The 21,126-nt window shown below is 31.9% G+C and overlaps 1 protein-coding gene across 2 annotated transcripts in view; it reads right to left on the bottom strand.

Moving 5' to 3' along the window:
• The window catches only part of jbug (filamin-type immunoglobulin domains fbug), a 347,148-nt gene that overhangs the window by 9,640 nt on the left and 316,382 nt on the right, over positions 1 to 21,126 (bottom strand). For both annotated transcript variants that reach the window (XM_085807591.1, XM_085807590.1), the window contains exons 42-49: positions 18,354 to 18,497; positions 13,619 to 13,744; positions 10,060 to 10,206; positions 9,836 to 9,940; positions 9,561 to 9,746; positions 7,430 to 7,534; positions 3,882 to 4,058; positions 1,277 to 1,430 (exon numbers count right to left, since the gene is read on the bottom strand). In XM_085807591.1, the coding sequence (XP_085663717.1) occupies positions 1,277 to 1,430; positions 3,882 to 4,058; positions 7,430 to 7,534; positions 9,561 to 9,746; positions 9,836 to 9,940; positions 10,060 to 10,206; positions 13,619 to 13,744; positions 18,354 to 18,497 (1,144 nt within the window). The remainder of the gene's footprint in view (positions 1 to 1,276; positions 1,431 to 3,881; positions 4,059 to 7,429; positions 7,535 to 9,560; positions 9,747 to 9,835; positions 9,941 to 10,059; positions 10,207 to 13,618; positions 13,745 to 18,353; positions 18,498 to 21,126) is intronic.

The following is a 21,126-nucleotide window of genomic DNA, read 5'->3' as shown; positions in this document are numbered from 1 at the left end:
TGAAAATGATGGCTATAGATTTTATTTAATTAAATATTGGTCTTATACATGTACTTCTAACAAAATTTCTTAAAATGAGAAGCAAGAATTTTATAAAAACAGCAGGTACACTGATTCTACAAAATCACACCTTTTACAGTTCCTCCATCATGGTTACAAACACACACACAAAAAAAAAAATTATTGCATTTTTATTAGGTTAGAAAGCTCCACATCTTTACAGGCAAAATTCACAGATATATTCTTTAGGCTTTCATGGCATTGGCCATAATTTTAAGAACAAATGCTTTTTTACTTGAGAGTGATTAATTAACAGTATGTTCAGTCTCAAAAAGCTTCAGTGACAGTGATAATAGGCAAGGAATATGATGAATTTTAGCATTTTCTTTTTTTGAATATCCTCATGAATTTCCTATGTAAAATTATGGAAATTTTTAAATCATTAAAGCATACTAATTGTTTCATAAAATTCTCCACCTAGAAATCATTACTGAAAACACATGCCTGTGTCTAATATGTACAGCTTGCAGGCTCTTCTTTCATACAACTTATATTCACTTGATTAGTTAAAAGGTCACACATAATCAATGATTTAACCAAAAATCTATGCATAAATATGTGTAAAATTTTTAATAAACTATAAATATGTATTTTAATTAAAAATCATAGTCATTTTCCAGTTTGTCATCCACGATTAGTCAATGAATGAAACAGTAAAATAGGTGGCAATCAAAAGGCAACAATAAAAATAGGTTAAATGCATAGGTATTCTTTTTATCTTGATGGGACATAAATCAGCATAAACATTTCAGATTGTAAAAAGAATAAAATGCATTTAATGTGTTACTCCCAACTTACATATGCACATGAAACAAAGGATAAAAATCTGAATGAAACAAGCTAAAGGCACTTTATGGTTAATAAAATGCTTTATGCCTAAATCTTAAGTTTTCACTTTTGCATCACTTTAAAAAATCAACAGATTAAACACACACACACCTTTATAACAATGCTGAAAAAGAGAAAATAACATTGAAAATAATTTTTAAATATTACAGAAGATTACAAGGATAGAAAAACGATGATTTACGATACTGTCTTTTAAATTAACATTCAAGACAAACAATTGCCAGAAATTAAATCTAAAAAATAAATAAATAAATGTAACTATCGATTTAACTTAATTGATTTAAGCGATTTTATTTATTGCTTTTCATTTTAAATTTCACCAAAATTTTTCAGTAAAACATATATTCACTTGCAATTATGAAAATACTTGCCTGGCACATGTTCTCCTCCATATTTTACAGTGAGTACATGACGTCCACCTTCTTGTGGTTTTAAATATAAAGTAAACGTGCCATCTCTATGATCATATAATTCACAATAAGCTACTTTATGAGGGCCCATGCAGTGAGCTGTTAATTCACCTGCGTTTAAAAAAAGGACATATTTTAGAAATCACATAAAAAATTAGCTGTTGTGCATACATACAACATATGAATTTATATATCCAAAAACACAACTAATTATGCAATAATTCACATACTTCAACTTCCAGTATAATGAAAGAGTAACATAAATAAAACAGAAAGTACATGTTAAATGCTTTAAAAAGGCTAAATGGGAAATTAGGAGCACCAATGAAGCCATATTTTTATAAATAATAGTAAGGAAAACTTTCCCATGAGCAGTTTAATAGCAGCAAAAATATGTAATATCCTCTAACACGGTGGATCTAATGATTGGTACAACCCTCATACTCCTGGCCTTAATCTATACTTTGCAGGTTATGTTTCAGCAGCAGACAAATCTATGTGCTAACCTAAGGGCTTAAAGATACACAATGCCTGTCTTACTTTTAACTATATTTTTTTTAATTCTTAAACCCTTTTTGTTAAACCTGCTATATATACATACATGCAAACATACATAAAACAAAAAATATGCTTCATATAGATATATATTTCCAATTACAGATGTGTTTTAAATTACAAAAAAATATTCATGTTTTGGCAATGCAAAATTTCTTTAAAAAAATTTTATTTTCGACAAATAACAAAATCTAACTTTTAATATGGTCTCCTGGCTTCTATACTCATTTGGAAAAGTTTTATATTCGTTATGGAAAAAAAAATTAGAAGTTTGACTCCAGTACAACAAAAATTGTCCTGGATTTTTTATTTTCAAAATTTGTAATTTTTTATGTCATTTTCAACTTGCCTTGAGAGATCAGCCAATTAAGTTAGAATAATTCTAGGAAACAAGTTTAAATGAAGTGCAACAAAAAATGCTTTTAGTTTAATAGGCTATGCAAGGAAGTCATGTGGTGTCCACATCAGATTTTTTTTAAGGGAAAAATTCTGCAGAATTTCCCCCCCCCCCTGCAAAAAGAAGACTTTGGCAAGATTACCCTCAAAATCGATAGAATTACTCAAAATCTATGTCAAACTATGCTTACTTTCTTTGATTTATTTTAATGGTAGACTGAATTCAAAACCAAGCTGTTTGGCATCCTAACTTCTCACTTGGCGAGATTTTCCTCTCACTTCACAATTTTTACAATCTATTTTGACCTTATTTAGCAAATGTATTTTATTTGACAACTTTAATTTAAAAAAAAAATATGCTGTATTATTGATCATATTGACCAAATTGAAATTCACAATAAGCAAAGCAGTTTCCATTTTTTCTTACATAAACAGGCCAGACTTCGCAAATTAACAACATCGAAATGATAGCATTAACTGCAATCACATTAAGAGGTGTCTACTGTAGATATGAAAGTACAACTTATTAACAACTTGTCAGAATTTCAATACAGTTATAAATACCATAAAAAAGGATATAGCACAGAAAAACTGAGAATCTAGTAAAGTAACTGCATTTACAAATACCAAATATCACACTATAAGAAAACATGGAAGCTTTAATTAAAGCTTTATTTTGACACTTGTATTTTAAAATTTTTTCTTTCAGCAAACTAATATGTGATACATTTATCGTCTTCACTTTTTTGTTTCATTATGAAAGACACTACTTTTTAAGAGATAGAGATTTAATTATATAACAAGTAATATATCCACATACATGCATTTAAAAAATAAAAGAAGAGAGGGAAAAAAGCCCAGAATGCGATTTCTATTTCAGTAATACCTTAAATTTGGTTACTAAAAAATTTACTTCTTTTCCCAATCAAGACAAAAGCCTAAGCAGGAGTATGAAAGTAATTCTCCCAATAAAACTTTACATATCCAGTCCAACAAATATATACACATCTATTGCAATGGATATGCACAGAGTATATGACCTGGTAAATATATATGACTTTGATAAAAAATACACAACCTGTAAATGTAATATACTTAACAAAAATTATGCTTATGCTGCTTTCTAAAGTTTTTAATTAAAATTCATGCAGAAAAATTTTTAAATGCTCTAGAAGTGTGAAACATGACTAAACATGAAAATCAAATAAATTGCATATTATATCATTGGTTCCAAAAATGATGATCATGAAGATTTTCAAGTCTTTGCTATATAATTATGAATATTTATTCATCATTGTTAATTAATTTATAAGTATTAACTAATTATTTTCTCCTCTGTTTATGTTTGCCTCCCTCCCAAAGCAATGTATGAATTGCAGATGCAGTCTACCTGCATGTATAATTTGCAGCAACATGTGTGTGGGTTAGGAAGCTAAAAGCCCAGGAAATATTGCATTATAGTGTTGAATTCAAACTTCATCTTTAATTGCATAAATGCAAATTAGCATAAGTAGAAAAAATTTCAAATATTTACATGAAGCAAATTCTGGAACAAATATGAGAAAAAGGAATCATCTAACACTTTTATAGGAATTATAAATAATAATATACCTGGTCCAGCTTTCCTAGTATCAATGAAAGCTTTTATTTCTTTGCCTACAGTTCCACCACGGAGACCATCCCCGGAACAAGACACTTTCTCAGCATCACAACCAGCAGTAACAGTTACTTTCAGAGGGCATCCTTTCACTTGACGCTCAGACCACATAACATTCAATAAATATGCTCCTATATAGAAATTACACAAAATGTTCATGCTTACAAAATTACAATATATTTTTAAAAAATTTACAGAATGAGGAGGAAGAACAAATTTCTTATTTCTGTAATAAAATTATGAAATGTAGAACCTCATCTCGTTAAAAAACTTCTTTCTTTCCTTAAAAAAGACAATAAAAAATTAAGTGTGTAGTAATATAAAAATGACAACAGATTTAGCTGTAAAAGAATGTTTAACATAAGAATTTTTTTACTAGAACTTCTCATAAAACGCTGCTTCACATAAGTAAAATTAAGGGCAAATTTGAGAACTGCATATCATCTAAACAGGAGCATTATACACTCACTTCCAAGAGTTAAGCACGGAGAGGAAAATGCTAATTTCTGGAAGCCAATCACAATTGAAGAGGATGCAATTTGCTGCAGAGGTAGATGGAAGTATGTAAATATGTTAGGTAACAGCCAATTGCACTTTCATGTCAAGAAATATGCAAAAAAGACAGTCTCATAAGAAGCTAGCTTTATGAAGGGTTACAGAAGTTGATTGTAAGCGCTGATAGAAGGTGTTTAAGATTTTCGTACAATTTGTTTTCAAGACATACGTGTTTCTATGACTTCCAGAAGACGAATGGAAGATTCTGAGTGCTGGCGTGCTGTGGGGCGCATTGAAGCAGGACAGTCCATCACAGATGTTGCTATTTTCTTTGGCGTTCATCATTCTGTAATTTCCCGTTTATGGAAACAATTCACAACCACACAGACAGTTGTCCGAAGGACCATAGCCGGTCGCCCAAGGGTTACATTCCCCGCTGAAGATCGATATATTGCTATTGTAGCCAAGTGGAATCTCAGAGCGACTTCCACACGTGTGACATCTATGGTCCATTAGTAAGGCGATATCTGCAGCAACTGTACGCCAAAGATTACATATGAGTGGACTATACGCCCAGGAAATCAAGTTTGTGTTCCTCTATCCGTTCAATCAAGAGGGGCACGATTACAGTTGCGCCTGGAACATGTCAATTGGAATGTATCTGACTGGGGCGATGTCATGTTTACTGATGAGTCAAGCTTTGCTCTGGAGCCAGATGATAAGTGTATAAGGATACAGCATGAACAATGAACATGCAATCAGTCCCAAAACATCACCGAACGTCACGCATTCAGAGGCGGAAGCATTATGGTGTGGGCAGGGATTTCATTAGGATACTGCACCAACCTGCACACCTGTAAATGGGGTTCTTTGACGGCTGTCCAGTATCAAGATGAAGTCCTAGAAGCCATTGTGAGATTGTACGCAGCAGCAATTGGGCCTACTTTTGTTTTAATGAACGCTAACGCACGTCCCCATAGAGCTGACATCGTCGATGACTACCTGGAGAGTGAAGGGATTGTGCGTATGGCGTGGCCGGCATATTTGCCTGACCTTAATCCCATTGAAAAATCTTTGGGATGCTCTCGGCCGTGCTGTATCTTCACGTTTCCCACCTCCAGCCACTCTTATTGAGCTGGAAACTGCTCTGAATGGTGATTGCTTAAATCTGCAGTGGTTGACCACCTAATTAGAAGCATGGTCACAAGGTGTAAACTTTGTATACAGATGGGGGGAGGATCACACACCTTATTAATGTCCTTTTTTTAATTTTATCTGTTTATTTACACTTTATACATAATTTTGTTTAAGTCTCAAGTATGTCATTATCTGATAACTTACAAAAATTTAATATTGTTTTCATTTCTGTATATATTATTGATTTTGTTTTATGCATAAATATATATGCTACTTTCCTGCCAAATTTTGTGTCAATCAAAGCAGTATTTCTTGATTTTTTGGCATTTTACATCTTCGTGCTTAACTTTTGGAAGTGAGTATATTTAGTATCGCACTAAAACTAAACTTGGCAGCACAAACAGCCCTTAGAGAGATATGGCCAGCAGTGCCCTGATGTCTACTTTCTAGACCATGGGCTCCGGGATGCTTGTTCATCTTGCCTGGACAAGTGGACAAGTCCCCCGGTGTTTAGTCCCCAAACGAACTTGGTACTAATTTTATTGACCCCCCTCAAGGGATGAAAGGCTGAGTCAAGTATCACACTATACTTTCTATTTATTGTGTTGTATTTATCACACTTTCTATTCATACACAGATCTCACTCTTTTTAATGGCTCCTCACATTTTAACTTCTACATGTCATCTTACTTAAAGAAAATGTGTATTATAATGAGTTGTTGAGTACAACAAAAGTGATAATATATTCTTACCACTTTAGTCAAAGTTTTGTGTGGTTAGCAAAAGATGAAAAACTGCATTTGTTAAGCAGAGCATGAAAACGAAGTTCCATACAATTTCAGAAAATGTCCAGTGTCCTATGAAATTTGAAAGTATATTTATGGTACAGTTTCAAATTTTTTAAATTTCAATTTTCTGCGATTTTTAGAAAGGACACTGAAGATAATGAGCATAAAAGTGACAATGAATAAAATAATGACAGAACTTAATTATTTTCTAAAACTATGGGGACTTACGGCAAGTAGTCCAGAAAATTACTTTTGTTGGAAGTATATTTTTGGCAGGGCTCAGTTTATCCTAAGTCTTAATTTTGGTTCAACAAGCAGAGGATTCTCACACAAAAATGTTCCTTGCCACAGGCACCATATGTTCTCTAAATTTTTCACCAGAATAGGAACTCTGTTCTAGAAATCTTTTCTAGCTTTGCCTACAACATTTACCTGATCTTTCACCAAGAGAATTGTACATCCTTTCTCAGTTAATCAACCAAGTTGTAGGTTTTTAAGCTCAGAAGAGTTGAAAAATACAATGTCACTAGAATTACATAATACACATCAAAAGTTGCATTCTAGAAGAGGTACAAGAGATCTACTAGGGAGATATGTCCTTTGTGAAAAAATCAAAGTTGAACTTTAGCATTAAAGAGAACTGCTGCATTAAAGAAAACCTTGCTGCAGATTCTGAACTCTGAAAAGGCTATTCTAAATCCCATTTCTCTGAATATACTCACTACACAGACTTAAATGAAACTTATCAGCTAAAGAAGATGATTACCAATCACTTGTTTTACACTTGACTGCATGCAGAATATTTTTAATTCGGAACTCTACAACGTAACAGAGCATACAAAGTCATTACTTTAAACAAGCAACACTTCTAGTTTCTCATTTGAATGGCAGATTCATTCAGCATAATATTTTTAACGGATCATAAACCATTTCATGTTACTAAAAAAAGACACACAAAACACCTGCTCTTTATTTCTTAAGAAAGCAACTCTTAGATAAAATTCTCAGAGATTCAGAAATATTTTTAGCTTTCAGTAATATCACATTTTAAACACTTATTCAAAAACATATAAAATATTTACCTTGCACACTGGGTGTATAAAGAACTTTGTATACATTATTACCAACTGGAAGTATTTGGACTGGAATGTCTGCTTTTACACCACCAAGAGTAACTTCAGGTGAACCTTAATACAGAGAAATATGTTAGAACTTAAAAAACAATTTTGATGTTCATAAGTTATTAGCTGTATGTGCTTAGAAACTTTAAGATAAACTATACAAAGACAACTTCATGAAAAAAATCAATAATTTGTGCCATCTAAAATTTCTGTTATGTCACATATAGAAAGAAAATCATAGTCAAATAAATTCAAAATTTTTAATCTATTTTAAGACATTTTCTCTTTCCCTGAGACACTTCTTTTACTCATTCTCAGAATAATCAGCTATAAATTTTACATACTGTATAATTTACCAACAAAAGTTTTAGTTAATTTTCATTAACAGTTTTTTTTTTCTTTTTTGGTGTAAAAAGTTGGCTTTACACAAGTGATTATAACCATTGTGTGAAATTCATCTTAAAGTGAATAGGACTATGTTCTTTTGCCATCATCAGTCTACTCAAGTCAAAGGGTTTTCCCCCTTTGCAACAACAATGAAATAACGAAAATGTTTATACAAGTACTTTCAGCAATACATCACAGATTACATTAGAAAATTAAATCACTGTTGAACAGGCTAACCAGTGGGCAAGAAAATAGAATAAATTGAACACTGATAATTCGCCCTGGATGCAAATCCCAGTACATAGCCTAGTTTTCATGATTTTCTTCATGAGTCACATGGATATGAGTCACTTTACCCCAGAAAGTTCTCCACAAAGGCATCCCTTTCTTTACACACCTAGATCTTTTACCCTGTGCACTTTGTTAGAATCTTATAAGGGCATCCAATGCTGAACTAGAATAATTATAGCCTTGCATAGGAGTGAATCATCTATAAACACCCACAACCAACCTACAGCTAGAAAGCTTCACCAATACAAAGACTGTTTTCTAAAAATTTGCAGTTATAAAAAAATGAAAAAACATAATTCCTCAAATAAAAAAGGTGAAGGTGATTTCATTTTATGCAATTATACAGCTATGTGTTATTTTGACGCATACTGTATGCTCTGAAGTTGAAGCAATGCGAATGACTTAACTAAGCCAGTGGGCACATGTCAGTCATTTTTTGCGAACAATACATTTGGGTTTTAACCTTAAATATATTTATACTAGTCCCTTTTCTTACACATTGTTATATAGACTATGACATAAGAACTGATATTATCCTGAGGCTTTGTTAGCTTCCTGTAACTAACATGTTTTTTCATTATTACTATTACTATTTTTTTTACGTACAGGACAAGACAGAAGTGGATCGGATACCAGAATTTCACGAGTGCTTGTACAGGTATAATTCCACCACAGTAACTGTAATGCTCCATAAAAATTTTGATGCAGGGGGAATGGATCAGAAAAGGTTCCTACCCCTCTTTTCCTACCACCAGACCCTTCTAAAGGACTTTTGGCTCCACAGTATTTCAAGTGCTCACATGCTAAACAGACACTAAGCACTTAAAAACCACCATGTCTTCCTCAGGATTCAAACCCGGAGCTAACAGTACTTTATAGGACATAAAGACTTTACAATAGCAATTTTTAAATGTTGGCTATTCTAATATTTAGTTACAAATGTTTGCTATTACAGCATTTGTTAGTATGCATTAATACAAAAACAATTATGTTGTATAGATATGTTTAAATAATCTTGTGGTAAGTAAAATGCTTAATTTAAAGTAGATACAACCATAGCTTCTGGTGTTTAAACATTTCACTGGGTTGAAATAATTGCTGCTGAGTATTTACACAGCAATACTATGTCACAGCTGGATTAGAAAAAGCTCATAGCATATATATCTTAAATTAAGGCTTAGAAGCTACAATTTATGTAAGTTTTATACAAACATTTGCAATCAACTTTTCATACAACTTAGATACACCTATATTGAATAATAATGTAATAAATTTTAGTAGCACATTGCATAATTTGTTTACATTAAAGAATGATAATTTGTTTACATTAAAATTAAATCTATTTTCTGCAAAAACAAAAGGCACTATCATTTATTTTTTCAAATGCAACATCTTTTAAGAAACTAATATTCACCTGGTCCTGCTTCTGACCCATCAATTATAAATTCAGCTTCCTCGCCTACTTTCGCACCAGTTAATCCATGACCTCGTAAAACAACACGGGTATGATCTGGAGCAGGTCCAAGCTCTTCAGCATATCCAAGGAATGGAGATGCGGGAAGTGGTATGTCAGCAAAATATACATAAATCTGATGCTCTCCTATTATTACAGTATATAAATTTCACTCATTAAAATAATTGGGACAATTAGAATAAATGCCTTTAATTAATAATTCTACAATAATTTACCTCCTTCCTTAGGCGTAAATACAAGATGATACCTATGGCTACCAGTCTGATCAAATTTTGAAGGTATCATACCAGAAGGGCCTCTAACTTCAGCTCTTGGTTTTCCTAAAAAAATTCAAAGGCCAAAACAAAAAAACTCATGTGTGAATAGAATAATTTAATGAGAATAAAATGCAAACTAAAAATTTGCAGCATTAAAAAAATTAACATATAATAGCACTTACCTGGGCCAGCATCAGATATATCAAATGGAATGCGCTTTTCTTCACCAGCAACAAGAGGAATGTGATTGTGCTCATCAACTACATTTTCAAGCCCACCAATAACCCTCATTTTAGCACTATTTACCACACGTGGATGGTATGGACTTCCTAAAATTAGGTAATGAAGAAAATTGCATAAATTGGCTTTGTAATATTCTAATACAAACATACTTTTTTTCACTTTTGCTTTATTTGTAATGTACGAGAAACACATGATCAAAATAAAATCTATACACAAGATATGCTATATATTATGTATGACTGTTAAATTCACAAAATTCTTTTATACTTAGGAATTAAGAATATAATTTTAAAAAGTCAGATCAGAAAAAATACTCTGCTCAAAGTCATCAATAATACCTCCTCGATTCCATGAAGTCAAAATCAAGAAGCTGATTCAATAATCAAGCAAGGTTTAAGAAGAATTAAAAAGCTGATTCAATGGCTGAGCATTTGTTACACTGAAAAAAATTAAGTAAACATCTTTCCAAAAGATGTGTGACCAAAGATACTATTATTGTTTTGGGCATATGTTTCTTCTTAAAGAAAATGCAATACTATGAATAATTGCACCATATGCCACAAGCATAGCAAGTAAACAGTAAAGTATACATTGAAAAAAATTTTACAATCACACATGTCCAGTAACTAAATATACAGGGAAGTTAATAAGATATATATATGTAATGATATTTTTAAATCAATTGATTAAATTGAATTCTAATCATATTCCTTAATAATGTGTTGGCGATTCTCTACCTAAATTGCATCCTTGTTTCTAAATTTTGGCGAAATCCTTTCTTTATTATAAATTATATTAACCTGTTGGTGCCCACCAAATCGCCAAAGTCATAAATATGTCATATTACATAAAGTCCTTATGAACACTCCTGATGAGAAGATAGCGTCACCTCGTAATTTCAATTAACATCGCTGATTGGATGAGCACCATGACACACACATATCTATAAATAGAGCTTCTCCTCAAGGTACACGAGGGAACGCTTGCAAGATGGATGCTGAAATAAACATATCACTTTATGTTCCGAAATTTCTCTCATTCCTGTTGCCCCGGCTGCACAACACAAATGATGTATGAGATTATACATTTCAAATATATATACAAAGAAACTTATACTGGGTGATACAGTCATTAGCACCAACATAAAAGGATATATTTATAACAAAATATACTTGATGGGTGATTCTGAGTTGATGTAGTCATTGGCATTGATTCACTAAGTGCTAAAATTTTATCATGTCGGTCATAGAGACTGAACATCATATGACTGATCAAAGTTCCCAGTTCATTCTCAGTTTGAGCACATAGAAAGGCTTTCACATGACTAAAATAATGCATATTCACCCAATTTGTCTACAAGAATCTTTACAGATTCTTAAAAGACATGAAATTTTGAAATCTTGGTGCCCAAGGAATCAACTTTAATGATGCACTTAGGCAAAAAGAAATGTCACCCATTCACATTTAGAGGTAAGAGATTATGAGCATATTATGCATCCACTTTGTTGCAATATTTTATTCCAAACTCTACTAGTGACTGAGCAGTACAACCACTGAACACTGGCAGTTTAACCAAGATTTGTTTCCCAGCAAACAGGTAGGCTGTATTTTTGTGATTTTCCTCATGCATACATAAATATGAGCCATTTTCCTTCAGCAAATTCTCCGCAAAGCCCTACTACAGGTAAGCAGCCCTTATATTCTTTGCCCATACTGAAATAATCTAACCTTATACTGCCATTCTAGTCTCCACACAATAAGTTCATATTTCTATCTTTTAACCACTCTCTCCAAGTCAGTACTACGGTTGTCACATTTTGTTAAAATTTCTACTACAATAAAAGACAAACTGGCTATACATAAACCTAAGATTAAATCTCTACTAAACATAACCATTTTCAAACACATTCTAGAAAGCATCTGTATAGTCAGTTTCACCCAATTATCCTAAAAATGAAACAAGGAAAAAATTAAAGCAATTTCAAAATCCTTAAGAAAGTTTACACAGCATATTAACCCTCTCAGCAGCATGACCGGCTTTATCTGTTAATGAGATTTTTTGTCACTTGGCATAGATTAGCTTATAATTTAAGATAGTTTGCTTTGTTACTTCCTTAAATAATGTAAATGTCACCTTAGCGAAGTAAGTTTATGAAAACACAGGCTAAAATAATATACTAATTTATTAATTTAGCTAATAAATACAGTTTAAATACAGGTCTTCTTGATAGATCCAAAAATTTGTGCTGCTCAATGGGTTAATTTTCTTCTTCTATTATACTTTTAGATAAGATGACTGACTGCAAATTGCAAAACACTTGTCAACTTGTATATTTCCTGAAATTTCCTGTGACATACTTTCATGATATTCCATTAATACCCATACAGAAGTGTCTGTTTCACTTGATATATTTTTCAACAAAGACCAGATATGTATAAATTCAATACCTGCAGTGTCTTATCTCCAGTTCAGACTATATAAAAAAATGTCAAACTCTTTAGCAGCAGTGCTACAGGTGTTTTCTTTTTCGTGTATTTTTATGCCATGCGAATTTAGCAAAATTCCCAATCAACAAGATCATGACTTTCAAGAAAGACACTCATAACTGTATTCCCATATCTCTTCTAAATATCTTCAACCAAATAAAACAAAAAGGAATTTTTGAAAAACTGTCTGTATGTATGTATAATACCTTGTATCTCAAATGCTCATTAAACTGAAAGTACACAGAGTCCACAAAGTCCCTAAACAACTTTAACTGCTTATTGCTTGGGAATGGAAGACTGTATACACTTGGCACTGGTCAAATTATCACAAGCAAGGGCAAAGATTTTAAGACAACTGGCACAAGTTACATAACCTTGATATGCAACAATATCAGCTCTGGTTGATGGTCCTGAAGCTGTAGGAAAATGTAATTAATGTACTGAGGTAAACTCTGGTTGTTACTATTTGTTCAATGAAGAAAAATAGCCCTAAAATCTAGTCACACAGCATCTCTCAACAAACATTCACTTTCCACTGTCCTGTTTCAACTCCCTCATGTCATCAGGATTTCCAGATCCACAAACCCACACTTTGTACATTAAAACAAAATGAATTGCTCAGGGAAAAATTTGAGGTATATGTAATACCATTACAAAAATTTGAAGCACTATCTCTTACAAGACACTCACAATAATATGCTAAATTTGCTCAGGGACTCTGTGGACATCCTATGTACTCTGTGGGCATCCTATGTCCATCATAATTATGTTTATATGATAGTATCAAAACTTTTTGATCTAAAGAATAATAATAAATATCACTAATTGAAAATATGTTCACAAATAATGAAAGGCAAAATTTGAACACACAAATGTATCTATTTTAATTCATATCAAGTGGCCAAAATGAATATAAATTTTTGCCATATCTGAAAGCTTGAATTATATTAGGTGATTTTACATTGAGGCACACAGAAAAAACACTTGATGAATATTATGAAATATTTTTACCAGGAATTTCTTTGTTATTCCACAAAATTTTGACATCGAAAAGACCAGTTTCCTGAGGAACATAAGAAACTATATATACACCCTCTTCTTCTTCTTTAATGATAACATCGGCTTCAGTTTCTGGTCCTAAATTATAAAAGTTTTAAAGTGAAATTGAGTTTCTTATGAACCTTAATTCATTCAAAACATTAAAGCACTTTATGAATTAAATTTGAATACTAAAAAATTCAAAACTTTTAGGACAAACCCATGCAAGGTTAATTTCTTGCAGCTACTAAAGTTGTAATTTTGAAAATGTTGAATAAATGTCTTTAAATTAATTTTAATATTTGTTTCAACAAATCAGTTTGACTTTTTGCATAATTAGCAGGAAAAGATAAAAGATTTAAAAAAAATATATTTAGCACTGATACCTGAAGACAGTTGTCATACAAAGCTAAAAAATGGATTAACAGTAAAAATGAAGATGAGGATATTACTAGATAGACACTTTTACATTTGCTGAAAATGTCTTACTTTAGAGATAAATTACATAAAAATGCAAATTTAAGGACACTCACTTTCCTCATATTTTAAATAAAATTTGTTTTGCATTCTACAGCATTCAATGCATTAAAATAAATTGAGATTACATATATGTTATTACTAGTGGCAATTTCATTAACTATGATTAACATTTCTCAAAACACACTTAAAATAGGCATAATAATAATAAGGACAATTCACAACTGATACAGTTGGTGTCATTTTTATATTCATATTTATTTTGCCATTTTTATATATCATGTAAACTATGAAAAAAAAAAAAAAAAAAAGACAGTTCTATATCTCCCGTTATACTGTGCCAATTGATGAAACTCAACTTGCATTTTTCATGTCTCAAAAGAGCGACTTAGGATATGTATTAGATTTATATATAGCTTTATTCTAATATAGGTATTTTGACACAAAAAGCGAAACTTTTTCTGAAATAACATACCGATTTTTTTCCATATTTCAATTCTACGACTCAAATTACTCTAAACTACCAAGTTTTGTAAAAATCGCACGAGGAGTTTTTCAAAAATTAGCTCTCAGTGTTAATTGACTTTGATATATATTTATTAATCTCTCTTTTTTTTATTAAACTTATTTGATTCTTCCCTTTCACATTTCGAAATTCAGGTTCACTCCAAATAAAATTCACCCATTTTTTATGATTTATTTTTAAAATTTGTATTTTTAAATAATTTTTATAAATTTTTCAAAAACATTTTGAATTATAATATATAAAAGTTTTACCATTATCTTAATGTAGACGTATTTCTAACTATACCTGCAAAAAAATTACAATTTTTTATTCAAAAATTCCGAAGATATACGTAAATTTATATATTGGCGCATTTTGAAATTTGGCATATTTGTTGAAAGCGATAAAACATCAAACGTCGTTTAGACACTTTGCTAAAATTATTTGAAGGTAAGAACGAAGTGACTTGTTTTCCGCTCATGCACAATGTAAAACGATAGGAATGAGGTGCCTTTTTTCCCACTCTGGCATAATGGAACGGAAAGGAAAATTGTTTGTCACATATTAAGAAGTTCGCCAAGTGAATTATTCTTGGCGCAATCTGAAAAAATTGTGCCAGGATAAATTTTTGAATTTCTTCGTAAATTTCGCACCAAATTTTAAAAAATTTAATAACTAGGTATAATTTAAGTCATAAAATTGAAATATAGAAAAACGTTGGTATGTTATTTCAGAAAATGTCCAATTTTGTGTCAAAATACCTATGTTAGAACAATGTTACATATAAATCTAATATATATCCTTAGTTGCGCTTTCAAAGCATGTAAACTGCAAGTTGAATTTTGTAAATCGGCCCAGTTGAACGGGAGATAAAGAACTGTATATCTTTACTCCTTTAAATGCTGTCAAGGTCGTGTATTTTTTCAGACTACGAAAAGTTTGCACTTGTGCATTCCTGCAGCATTTGTGCATGCTTAAATTGTTAGTCTTGCTTTGGGATCTTTGACACCAGTTGGAGCCATTTCTGTAGAGGTTGCCAAGGTATTTCACGGTACCAGCTCATGACCCAAAAAGACCAGTTTCATCATGGTTGTAAATTTGTTCTGGACATCACTTTTCACTATTAATGATATTAATCAATTCATTTGCAAACAGTTCAGCAGCTTCAGTATCAGACATTTTCACCTGACATTTTTAATTGCCATTTACAATGGCAATTTTTAAATTTACTTATGTCAGATATGATTCAACCTGTCGGATATGTGCATTCATTTTTTAAGTTCATGAAAGCCACATGAGCTTTCATGAACTTGAGCCACTCAAGTAAGTGGCTTCATGAAAGCCACTTGAGCCATTAGGATTGGACCTGTCAATGGTATGCCCTCACTGTGACGCTGTCTGACTCATTCAGTTATCAGTTTTAGCATAACGAATAATTTTTCGATTTAATTTGTTAAATTTTCAGTGTTTTTATTGCCAGTCGGGTGTGAACCCACAAAAAAAAATCAAAAAGTTCCTTTTTCTGTTTTCTTATGCCATATACAGTTGATTTCCCATGCGATACTCCTTGAGATTTTGAGATGGATATACTGTTATTCCTTTTTTGCAGCTATTCCATTTTTTGTTTAACGGACATCGAAACATGTTTTCGCTTTGTAGATCTCATTGCAGCTCCAGAATTATTTCTACATAATCAAAAGTTCAACTTTAATTCTCATCAAAATGCTGTAATAATAACAGCCTGCAAAAAATAATAAGCTGGATCAATTCAGAAAGTTAAGGAACAGCACAATCTGTTACATTAACTGAAATTCTTTGGAATCAGTAAAGTATAATTTTAGCTTAGCTTAATAGCATTTGATAAACATTTACAGCCACATGCTTACACTAATACACTTGGTATTAATTACAATGCAATAGATGGTGACTGTGATAAATAAGATTTTTTTGCATACTTTTTGACGATGGGTTAATAAATTTAATTACAGAACAAAGAAATCATTTTGCACACTTTGACTTAAAAAAAGATCCAGTCCTCAGTAGGTCATCTCGAGATTCTCCTAGTCCTCATTTCAGTCAAATGAAGAAATGAACCTATTTTTATCATTAAATATGCTAATGGGTGTGATTAAAAAAAAACTGGATCTAAAAATGTACTTTACTAAAAATAAAATAACTGCTACTCCCATTTTTTAATAAAATGATGTAAAGAGATAGGTTTTCGAAGATACCATATCTTCACTTTACACCAAACAGTAGTGCTAAAAAATTGGGTAAACTGAAACCAGTTACTCAGCCTCTCATACAAAAATTTTAAAATGTGTATAAACTAAAAAAAAGTGTTCTTGTGAATCTTTGTTCACATGAAAAGGCAGGCTAGGATTTAGATAATATGTTCCATTGAAATGATCCTGATGTGGTATAAAAATATATAAACTAAGTGAATCTGATACAAGTTATGTTTGAAACATTTTAATATACACTGCAAATATACGAATCATGCAGTGAGCAGTGGCCTATATGGTGAAAACAGAAAAACCTCATAAGTGACCTTTTAAGAAAAATATAGAACATATAGCTGGAGAAGTTTTTCACATTACCATCACTTACATTAGATTCCGATGACGCAAAACCAAATGTGTATGGCACAATCATGAAATTGAGGAAAGATCTGCCAACATTTCCATCAAAAACGATCAGACAAAATGATGTAAAGATGATGTATAGTAAAAATACGTGTCTGATTGCATTTAAAGGTAAAAAGAAAAAGGTATTGCTTTTAACTACAATGCATAAGCACAAAATGAAAGATTCTGGTGAACAAAATTACAAAATGGGAGAATGCATTAAGGAACGAAACTGTATATTGCAGTACAATAAAAATATGGGAAAAGTGGATATTAGTGATGTAGTGGCTAATCATTATCCATCTTAAATCTTCCAAATGGTATAAATTTTTTTGGGATGGCTTCTCAAAATAATGATCTATAATGCTCAAGTTTTATATGATGTAAAAAATGGTATAAAAACACCATTACTTCAGTTTTGATTAAAAGTATGCACACAAATCATGGAGAAGGTCATGTCAAGAGAGAATGTGAATTTTGGGCATTAGAAACACTGATGCCATTTTACCTTTCAGAAAGGCATTGTCCACCTCTAATTCTTAATGAGAAGAAAGAGAAAATGAGAAAATGTATTGTTTGTTCTCAAACTATGCAGAGGAAGACAACTTCAAGAAAAAATCTTACTTTGAGTGCAAAGACTGAAATGTAGGATTCTGTGTGGACCCATGCTTCAGAATATATCACAAAAAAAAAAAAAAATTTCAATTTCATTCTAAATGTATACCTGTACATGTGGATGTGCCTGTGTAGGTTTGTTGCTTTATATTAAATATTTTAATTGTAAATTAACAAATGCTGAAATTTTTTTAATTCCTCTTTCATTGTCTCTCTATATATATCATTACAGCTTCAAAAGTTATGTGTATTTAATTCTATAATTCACCAGGCATAAGGATCAATACATTTTCTTTAATATTTGAAAAACTGGGTTAATTGGAATAAAAGTGGTTTTTGAGGAATTTTTTAGCAAAACTAAGCTTATTGAGCAAGCATCAACCATTTGCATCACGGAAGCTCAGTGCTATGTCTCGTAGTGACAGGCTAGGAGATTCAGCTGCCGTCTGAAAAGGGTTAAGCCTTACATGATATTTATACGCACCATCTACTGTAACTTGTGGATGACCCCACAGTCCTTTTGATATTATTTTAAAAGAAGCTGAACATCCAACTTGAGCAACAGTGAGACCAGATCCCTCCACTTTTGGAACTCCACTATCTTGTGCAATGAAAGTGACTGGGCTACCTAGAATATATTTCAAAACATTAAAACTTATTCCTTAAACTGTTATTTTGAAAAACGAATGAAGCATAATTAAGCAAAAGGAGTTCAATACTATGTGAAAACAAAGGAACAGAGGAACAACAAAAGATTTAAAGTAAAAAAAAAAAAAAAAAGAAGAAGAAGAAGAAGAAGAAGAAGTAGAATTATTCAAACTTAAAGCCAGTTTTGAGAAAATATACTTCATGAGCAAGAGAATAAATTTTAATACATAAGATTTGGGAGGGGAATCAAGAAATATTCAGTATTTATTTATACAGCATAATATTATAATTTTCAGTATATATTTATAATTAGGATTATAATCTTCAGCATGTATTTATAATGAATATATTGTTGGCTTTTCACATTGTTACATCATGAAGGACAATTTGAAATTATTTTTATTTTATGAATACTACTACATTCACATGGAAGGAGGAAATGGTTAAACTTTAAGGCAAACGTGGGCTATAGAATATTCAGAAATGATAACATTAGCACTTTCCTCAGGCAATAATAGCAGATGTTACATCGATTGGCAAAGTCAAACAAAATTTGAATTTTAGTTGCAGGTACTGCAGTTCATACATGCTATATCACAGTTCATCCATTGTATTAGTTGGTAAGCATTGTCATGCAAGTCTCTCTGTAACCATCACTAGACATTTCCAAGTGGTGAGAGACCTAGAAAATATTCTAAGACTGAAGTTGAACACCCTGAGTACTGAAGAAAAGTAGCACAACAAGAGCAACTTGCAGTCTCATATTGTCTACTATAGAAAATTAATGGAATGTAAGCCTGAAGATATAACTCATTTAAGGACACTAAAACCTCAAAAGTAACAGTGGCTGGTCACAGTACAGGATAAGGAGACTATACTGCAGGTCAACCTAAATTAAGAAAACTGGATGTAGTAGAAAGTGTATGCATTCGCTGTAGAATATAGTTCTACCAATTCAAGAAGTTATCTTGTAAAAAGTGCACTGAGCATTAATATAGTTGAGCAAAGAGAACGGAAAGAAAAAGAAACCTGTGAAATGATGGATTACGTTGCATCCAGCTTTTTATTTAAGAATTTCCTAACATCATGCCACTCATTCAATGACCAACAAGAAGACATCTTTTTTTGGCATTATTGGTGAAACTGCAAATTCCAGTGACCCTGACCTCGCCCTACTCTTGACGAGAAAAGCAATTAAAGCATACATTCTTCCACTGACCAGGAGGAAAAGAAATCAATTATTATAGCAGTTGCTTCATCTTCGACATATGTATATAATTTTCAACTTCATAAGGCAGGAAAACCACTCTGCAGTTCCACTAAGATTAACATTATGAATGTTTTTGTCAAATTACAGGAGCATTTTCCTAATAAATCCGATAACGAAATTGTTACTTTTGCTGCTGATTTGACTGGCATTTCTGGGACAAGCATAAATGACATGAGATCTGAACTGAAAGAAAGAGCCAGATTTTTTAATCTCAGGGAAAACGAACATCTGAAAGTCAGTATGCACACCCAAATTGAATGGTACGATGAGCTAACTAAGCAATAATATGAAGGAAAGTTCACAGTTTCTTTTTTAAGGAATGAAATTCCTGCTAAGCAAAAAAAGCAGTTAAAGTTATAAATGATGAAGCTAATTTGCCAAATATGTCCATTCACACTGTAAGATGAATGATGAATGATTTAGGATTTGTATATTGAAAATGAAAACGCCAGTCAGTTTTGACTGAATGTGACGCCATTCGATGTTGAAGGCACAGATACTTATGAGATATAAAAAAACCTATCATGCACAGAGTAGGACAATTTATTATACCGATGAAATCTGGGTAAATTTTGGGCATTCTAAAACCAAAATTTGGGAGAATACAACTAAAAACAGTTGCTAAGAGAGGATTTTTGAATGGCCTTTCAACAAGTTTCATTGCTCCCCCCGGGAAAAGGTTCATAATGCATACTTGTTCCTGTTGGTAATAAAGACAGATTTATTCCTGAAGCAAGTGATGTATGTGAAGCTGAAAAAAAGAAACCGGGCTATGGGCTGTTATGGGGAAATGAATGCAGAATATTATGAAAACTGGTTTGAGGAAAAAAAACTGCTGCCTAACTTGCAACAACTGTCCAAAGGAAGAGATGTCTTTGAGGGGAATTTTATAAGGGCAAAGGACTGTTTTTGTGTAACAACTGTGAGACTCCCATGCAGTTCAGTGGTTTCAGTCATTACAAATGAACTCACTGCATACTACCAGTGTTTCATAACTTGAGCAACTCAGTCATGAATACACTTGATATGCAGATGATTCCAAATAGCCAGATTTCCCATACAATATGCTAATTTATATCTCAAAGTAAGCATATTGTTTTTATCAAACTTATACAGTCCTACCCCCCACAAAATATAATTAACAGATTCTCAGAGAAATGAATCAGCATGCATTTTATAAATTGAGAGATATAAAAACAATGTTTTCCCCCTACATGGAGTAAAAGATGCACTTTTCAAGTGCCATCATGCATAACCATTTCATTAGACAAAGATAAGAATTTTAATTTATTTTTTAAATACAGCCATTCATTATTTAATACAGTGAAGGCTTTAAAGG

The sequence above is a fragment of the Stegodyphus dumicola genome, chromosome X1 (assembly GCF_044657685.1).
Source record: "Stegodyphus dumicola isolate Sdum_Otavi_A_Nest chromosome X1, ASM4465768v1".
Classification (NCBI taxonomy): Eukaryota; Metazoa; Arthropoda; class Arachnida; order Araneae; family Eresidae; genus Stegodyphus; species Stegodyphus dumicola.
Note: the sequence above shows the minus strand (reverse complement) of the source record. Positions and strands in the feature narration are given on the sequence as shown.